This window comes from Chelon labrosus (genome assembly GCF_963514085.1).
Source record: "Chelon labrosus genome assembly, chromosome: 1".
NCBI lineage: Eukaryota > Metazoa > Chordata > Actinopteri > Mugiliformes > Mugilidae > Chelon > Chelon labrosus.
In genome coordinates, this window is record NC_140337.1 from 11,965,131 (window position 1) to 11,973,801 (window position 8,671).

Here is an 8,671-nt window from a genome sequence, read left to right on the forward strand (position 1 = left end):
AAAATCGAACTTGCCTGACATAAGCTTGTTTCGTTCTCTGCAACAGCATACATTTAACGTATCTTTAATATTTTCACGGTATCACATGGTTAAGATTATGCACACAAGCATTTAATAGTATTACTATTGTAGCATTAGCATGTAGCTATACCTCTACGCGTCTAATTCAGTGCCATTATAGAGTCGTAAAGCAACTGAAGACCTTTATGTCGGTTCAGATATATTTTCTTATCTAACATAGTGCATTACAGATGATGACTACTAGCATGCCACATAAGCTGTACATAAAAGAAGTAGATGAGAAAGCCATGATGTCGCCCTCTGGTTTGCGGAGTGCTCTTTAGAAACCTTGTCAGATTTTGTTCTTTGGAACCAGGTGTCACCTCATACATACTTGTCAATCACGCACTAAACCATACTCTGAATGGGACCGTAAAACTAAGTGGACATCATGTTTTACTGGAGAAGACTTGAACCTTGTTGTTGAGACTGCACATGGGTAATGTTCTCATTGACTTCTATGCAACCAGATTTTTTTTGTTGTTTTTTTTGCGACCAGTTTAGTCGCCCCCTGTTTGCAATTAGAAATAGTGCAGGTTTTATTTCTGAAGGTTTTGCTTCATGGTCCGGATCCGGAGGCTGATGCTACTTCTCACACTATGAGCAACAACATGACAAAATGGGCAAGCATGGCTAGCTACATTTTCTGCATATACACTACCTGTCTAATATTGTGTAGGTCTCCCTTGTGCCTCCAAAACAATTGTGACCTATACAGTCAATGGTTGTGACTCATCGAAATGGACATGGTCCTTCTGAGGGTGTCCTGTGGTGTCTGGTGACAGAACGTTGTGAGTGGGCGCCTTTGGGTCAAGGGGAGGGGCCTCTGTGGATCATCTCAGATACTTGATCAGTTTGGGATCTAGTGAATTTGGAGGCCAGGTCAACACCTTGTGCTGTTTTTCATGTTTTTTTTTTTAGTTGTTCCTAAACCCTTTTCATGTGTGTCCCTGTGTCAGGCTGCATCCTGCTGGGTATGGCTGCTGCCATCAAGGATTGTATTGCTATAGGGTTGGGGTGCCTGGTCTAGGTGGGTGCTACATGTCTAAGTAACATCCACATGAATGTTAGGTCCAAACGTTTCCCAGCAGAACATTTAATTGTCACAAGATGATCAATGTTATTCACTTCTCCTTAGAGTGGTCATAATGTTGTGCCTGATCACTGTATATATTGTCTTATTTTATTAATTCTATGTTATATCAGAGTGTTTTAAATCTACCTTTGAGCTACTATCAATCAGCAGCTCAGAGTACCTTTATGCATGCAACACAAAAGTGACCGAAGAGCCACAGATGGGTCCAGAGTTTTCTTCATCTATTTATTTAATTTGATTTCCCACAAACAGCCAATGTCAAATGATATTCTTCAGGCCATTGTTTGTTTGCATTCTGGTTTCCGGTAGATGGTCTTTGGCACGTTGTTCCCAAAGGCAGGTCAGCATGCGGTCTGTTATACAATCATAGGGGGCGGCTATGGCTATATCTCAGTAGGTGGAGCAGGTTGTTCATAAACCAGAGGGTTAATGGTTCAATCACTGGGGCGTGGACCACGTGCCGAAGTGTCCTTGAGGAGGACACTTTAAGCTTTGTGTAACAATACTTAGAAAGGTGCCATATAAAAAAAAAAAAAACATTTACCAAGAGTTTGCGACTAATCTGACACAGATCAATTTATGTAGTATACTATAACTATAGACATGTTGACCAACACTTTAAATGATGTTCTGGTTAGAAGTGATTCTGTCCAGCTTTTCGTATCTTACCTTATCCACTTTGTTTCCGTGCTTAAATTAGGTTTGGTTTATTGTTGGGTTGCTGATAATTAGCAGATATCTTCCAGCGTTTGAATGTATTTGTTAAACTGGTACAGTGCATCAAGGCATTTTGCAGGATAGATAAAACTGCTGTGGGTTATTACTCAACACACATAAAAGCATTCTCTAAAAGCAATCTCATTTGTGGTCCTAAAGCTGTGTTCGCTGCTTCTCTCTGTTAGTTGGGTAATTCACCGGCGCTGAGAGTTATATTGGAGGTGACACCCCATCAGGCCTATAAATAGCTTTGCACTTTTCCCCCAGGAGCCCCGCTGTAGCTTTCTCCTGGGGATTTGATCACTTGTTTGTAGGCAACTGACATCACCCGCTGCTGCTTTGTCTCTCTCTGACTTTTCAGACTCCTGCGCACAAACGCATCCGCGGCACAGCACACACAGGCGCACACACATGCTCAGCTGTAGTAGCTTCATTAGAGCTGGAATACAGTACGCGGAAAGACTTTCATCAGCCGCTGTGGCGGTGATGCTTTTAGAAGGCAGTCACTTCACAGATAGTACGCCTCAGGGTTTCCCCAGACTACATTTAATGATGACTCACCTAATCACGTTAAATACTCTAATACAGTGTGATCGCTGTAAATGAGGCAGAGGGCCCCGTCTAAAGTGAATCCTCTGATACTGTATCACTCTTAAATAAATAAACCGCTGCACTTAATTGGAGGGGATGGCGATTCCGGCACAAGCCCAGCGCGAGCCTCATAACAAGTGGGAGTATGAAGCGAATGAAAATGAAAAAAGATACACAAAACTCCTGCAGGCTGCGTCTGACCCCAGTGAGTCACTGTCTACACGAGCTTTTACAGAACTGGGCATGACTCAGTAACAAGCAATAGCGTTGCTGAAGAGCACTTTTGTTGCTGGCTACAACACGTTACTCCAACTTGGACTGGCTTCCATTTTAATGCTCAGTACTGTGTGCCATGAATAAAAACAAGGAGCGACGGCCCTGGAGTCTCACATCTGCTTTTTCTTTTAGGCTTTTGACAGATTCACAAAAAGGCCACGATGTACATTTTTAAACTCATTCTCTCAAAATGACTACCTCAGAAAACACATGAATTGACATTGGTTCATAAAGCATTAACTAATGTTTTATAGTAGGCTACGCATTATTAACAAGAACGAGGTCTGGATCAGTGGTGTTGAATTTAAGAATTAAAATCTACTTCTCGACAACAACTTGAGTGTTTACAGCTTCACACCAGGTGGTAGGAGTTGTGTCGACTAGTCGACTTTACTGCTGTGCCATGATGCTTTAAGCAGGAAGTCGACTAGTCGCCGTTCACGTGACAATAACAACACGGACGGAAGACATGTGAGGAGCCCAGTGGGCCATTGCAGCAAACTAGCAGCGGTTAAAGATCAAGATACTACCGTGACATGCAGAATATGTAAGTGGGTCCTGAAATACAACAAAAGCACTACTACAACTCATCTAAAAGGGCTAACGCTAATGCTAGCAGAGAACGGTCCAAAATCTTCTCGACGGCAGTCAATTAACAAATTCACCAGTGGTAACAGAGAGAAGGAGACTGCAAATCAATTTGTTGGTGAATTTCATTGTCTAAAGTTATTCGACCTTTACACACGGAAAAGGCTTCGGGGATATACCACTTTTTTTATTATTATCCCGGCTACATTGTCCTCTCTTAAAACACTATTACAGTTTTATTAAACTATTAAAGGCTATCAAGCTATAAACATATCTGCAGAGCCCAGTACTGATAAGCGAGAGCGCGTATTACAAGCCAGACTGATGGTGTTTATGGTGTTGATGTGCAGAAAAGCCTCATTAGCCTTTTTTATGTGAAACCTACCACACGTTCTTATTTGACGTCATCGACTAGTCGACGTCGACTCGACTTTCACTACATATTAGTCGAAGTCGTTCAACCCCTACCAGATGGATGATTATACAGTGTGAAACTCATGAGCCTTTATTTATAACTTACCACGATGTCCTGTTAGAAGGCGAGGAACCACTATTAATGAGATCCTATCCAGGCAAATACACCCAAATAACCAGTCGTGTCTTCTAGCTGATATTTGTAGATGAGCTGCACGCCTTTGTCGTGCATGGTTGACTGTCATGAAACATATCACCAACTGCTGGATGTTTGCACAAAACTTGACAATAAGACGCTCACGATTTATTTATTTATTTTTTCCTGTTGGAGTTCCATGAAGCGATTGGATGTGGCGATGTGGTTTTTCTGTTTTGATAAACACCAGTATAATTATATTTAATACTAAAACTCTAGCCAGTTGTTGTCAGTGGGAGCTACATTAACTGTGCAATGGAATAAAAAATATCTAGAATTTCTCATTACCCCAAACGCATAGTAATTTCAGCAGCCTTCTCCTCTAAATTGCTGCCCTGTTGTATATTTTTGCATACCAAAACGCAAATTATGATAGTACACACTGAATCTACGCATGGCTATAAATAATTCATTTCAGGAAAAGGATCTATTTGCCTCGTGCCTCTCCGGGCGCCGCGCGTGTGCACCTGGTGCCATTTGGTCACGGCAGATGCGCCTCCCAATTATCTGGGAGCACATCCCCGCGTTTCTCTGCGCCCTTTGGCTCCGGATCGGCGTTGTTTTCGAGCAACGCTTGATCAATACGGACGACACGAGAAACTCGCATGTGAATAACTTAATGCGGGATTGACTGATTCGTGGGATTTGCGCTCAAGTTTGTAGATCAAACAAGCCATCAGCAGACAGGAGAGCTTAGAAAAGCACGCCAATATGTAGGAAGTAAGGTGTGAGTCTGAATGCTTCAATAATCCCGGCGGTTTCTTCACGTCTTATGTAAATTCATTTCTATAGACATGCTGCTTTCAACCCTGGTCCTCCTCAGTCACCCACCAGATCTGTATCTGCCTGATGAGTGGGCTGCCTGCGCGCTGTTTTCATGGTCGTAGCTGCTGCTGAAAGACATGCCAGACGCACCTTCCCTCTCTCTGCCAAGCTTTACGCGCGCACTTCTTGGCTGTTAATGGGAAATACTCGGCGGGCTTGAGGAGAGAGATGGTGGCCACACGGTTCAGCACGCTGGATAGCGCTAGAGGAACTTGGAGAGGACGGCGGCGCACGGACGCACGGGGATTTAACCGAAATTAATTTGTGGATCTGCTGGAGCGATGAGCGGCGGATGACCATGGTTGATTTTAAGTGTTTATCACCAACAACTGAAGCAGGTTACCCGAGAGTGGACTTTCTGGAGTGAGACATGGACTTTGCTGAAATTATTTTCGCTTTGTTCATCGTCGTGGTCGCGGTCATCTCGTTGTTGTCAAACTTGTTGGTGCTGCTATGTTTCGTCCACAGCACCGAGATACGCCGACAGGTGCCCGGCGTGTTCACCATGAACTTGTCCTTCTGCAACATACTCATCACTGTCTTGAACATGCCGGCCACTCTGGTGGGGATTATCAGGAAGCAGCAGCCTTTCGGGGATTGCGTTTGCCACACGGTGAGCTTTCTGGAGACTTTTCTGACTGCGAACACCATGCTGAGCATGGCGGCTCTCAGCATAGACCGGTGGATAGCGGTGGTCTTCCCGCTCAGTTACTCCACTAAAATGCGCTACAAGGACGCGCTGATCATGGTGGGCTACTCCTGGCTGCACTCCTTCACCTTCTCCCTGACGGCGCTGCTCTTCTCCTGGGTCGACTACAGCGACGCATACGCGTCCTGCACCTTGCAGCCGAGCGAGGAGGGCAGCGACAGGATTAAGTTTACAATCTTCACTATCGTTTTCCACGCTACAAGTTTCGTGCTCTCCCTGCTCATCTTGTGTTTCACATACTTAAAGGTGTTGAAAGTGGCCAGGTTTCACTGCAAGAGGATTGACATAATCACCATGCAGACTCTTTTCCTGCTGGTCGACATTCACCCAAGGTACAACATCTTATGCATTCCTCGTTTATGATTTCTCACAGCAGTTTCAGTGTGCAGTGCATAGTTTTGTCAGTGTCTGATAAACGGCTTAATGTCCTTTGCTGTTTTCAGTGTGAAACAAAGATGTTTAGCCGAGCAAAAGAGGAGAAAGCAGAGAGCCACGAAGAAGATCAGCATCTTCATCGGCTCATTTATCGTCTGCTTTGCTCCTTATGTCATTACAAGGTAAGTTCACCTGACTCAGAAACAATCCAATTTACTGTACAACCCATGTGCACCAGCTTAAAAATAACTGCCCCCACTTACCTATAATAATAATAATGAAAATAATAATAGTAATAAGGCTTCAGCTTTATGTTGTGAATAATTAGGTTACAATACATTTAGCCTCAATGTAATGAGCAAATAACATCATCTCTGCATCTCTGCATCCAGGCTCATTAGCTTTGTTGTCCTGTACTGTAGAGGCCAGTGCAAAACAAATCTCACAGATCTGTCACAGCAGCAGATCAGATAAGTGCACAATCACATTAGAGAGTGTCCCCAGCTCACACCACACTGCTCAGAATTTTAATTATCATTTCTCTGAAGCACGGGATGCATCATTAGTCCCCTATGCTGCAGCGTATGTAAACAGGCTTCCACGCCGCTTCCAGTGAAACACACACAACAAAGTGCAGGACAATAGACACAGACAACCGAGAGTGGCTCTCAGGCAAAAAGAGGAAATGGTTCGGTGGCCCACAAATGTGTTGTGAGCCAGATGTGGTGCTGATGATCCATCAGTTTGACATCTGTGGTGTGAGCACACAAGGGAGGGAAGAAAGAGAGCACATTATCAGGGACACGAGTGGCTGGAGCAACCTCTTGACCACCCCTACCCACTCCAGATACCCTGAGTGAGACTAGAACGCCTGATTACGATCATTTCTGCACATATAATATCTGATGTGGCATTTGAGCGCATCTGCATTGAAGTACAACTGAAAAATTCTTTGTCTCTGTGGTAACTTGCTCCCATTTCATTTTTGTTACAAACAGCAGGGAATAAGGGACTGTGTGAAAATGATTAGGGTGTGGAGAAAGACTGTAATCTATAGATCAAGTTTAAAAAAGAAAAAACAATGAGTTAATTAATTAATTACATCATTCAGATAAAAAAAAGTCTATAAAAATAGTATACTATAAAAATACTAGAACTGTGCCGCAGCCCTTTGGAAAAATTGAAAAGCACAAATAAAAACAGCTTAAACAAAGAAATCAAATGAAACACAATGCACATGCTAATTTGTATTTTCACAAAAAAAGACCATCTATTTACTTTCTTTTCTGTGTTTTGGTTTGATTTTAATGTTCCCTCAAACATTCCTTGTCAATAATCCAAAAAACAAAAACAAAAAAAAACAATACAGCTATTAAAGCTAAATGCTAAATAAGCTAGTTATGCTATAAATATCTATATATATATAAAAAAACGAAAAAATACAACTTTTTGTGGTTAATGTTGTTTTGGCATTTTAAACCTTCCACACATTTCATTTTAGCTCATACAATTTCATGTTCATAAAGAATTTAATCATAAAAATCTAGGGTGGAAAACATGCTATAGATTTAAGAAAACGCATATAACAACATTTTTGGTATTTATATTCATTTTGGCATTTAAAATCTTCCATGCTGTTAATTTATCATCACAAAAACAACAAATTGCGAAGGATTCAAACATAAAACCCTCCTTAAAAAACGCAATACCCTTTTTCCGTTTTTGAGCCTCTCTTCCAATTTTCACACGGTCCCTAAATATAAAAGAGTCTAGGCTCAGTCATAACTTCAGAAAAAAAACTCCCAAATCTCCCTGGAGTGTACTTTGTTTAGTCATGTTTCTGTTGACGCCTCTTCAGGTTGGCCGAGCTTCTCCCCTTCGTGGACGTCAACCGCCACTGGGGAATCATCAGTAAGTGCCTGACATACAGCAAGGCTGCTTCCGACCCCTTTGCCTACTCCCTCCTACGTCAACAGTACAAGAAAGTCCTGGTTACTGTCGTCAACAGGCTGCTCCGCCGCGACCTGTACCCTTCGTCTGGCCATAACAGCTCCTTAGACACCGAGAACGACTACTGTCTCCAGAGGATCAGCTAATGGCAAATGCGCGGACATGACAGATGCACACTACAGTGTCGGCCGAAAATAAAGGTTGCCTCGTGAAAGAAAGAAAGAAAGAAAGTGGGTGGAGGAAAACAGAGGACGGGATATTGTTAGGAAGGGGAAAGAGAGCAGAACGAGGGGACAGATTGTGGGTGGAGGGCAAAGAAAGCGCAACAATAAGGAAGACGGTGGGTGGAGAGGAATGAAAAGCCGAGGGGGAGGATGAACGGGCAAAAAAGATGAAGAAGAGATGGGTGAAGGGAAGACGGATAGGGAGCGACAGGAACAATGTGGACATGCTGGCCTCAGACGATATTGGTAAACAGGGGATGTGTGATTCATCAGCAAACCACACAGATGCACACACACACACACACACGCATCAATCAATTTCATGGAATAAGTCATGGGCTCTGTCTCCGACTGAAAGACCACACACACACCCTCCTCACTGCGAGAGGCATGTAAGAAGTGGCCTTTTGCACCGCTCCAAACACCTTTCTAATTGTTTTTTGGCAAACCCACATGCTCTGATCCGGCCACGTCGCAGAGACACAAGCTGACGGTCGATCGGCCACGGAGTCTGAAACAGAAGGCGTCGAGCCTTCTTTCGGATAATTACCGTCACAATAGACTGCACATTATTGCCATGTTCCGTATTGACCGTGTTAGACTACTTTGCAGTGTCATGTCAGTCACTGAATATTGATGCACTTTGTCTA

The 8,671-nt window shown here is 43.2% G+C and overlaps 1 protein-coding gene across 1 annotated transcript; it reads left to right on the forward strand.

The window, feature by feature from the left end:
• Positions 1–5,133: 5,133 nt before the first annotated feature.
• Positions 5,134–8,096, forward strand: LOC311493956 (G-protein coupled receptor 26-like; the record flags this gene model as incomplete). The annotated part of the gene is made up of 3 exons (XM_084552778.1): positions 5,134–5,804; positions 5,916–6,029; positions 7,706–8,096. The coding sequence occupies 3 exons, from the start codon at positions 5,134–5,136 to the stop codon at positions 7,941–7,943; spliced, it is 1,023 nt and encodes a 340-aa protein (XP_084408904.1). The 3' UTR covers positions 7,944–8,096.
• Positions 8,097–8,671: the final 575 nt, after the last annotated feature.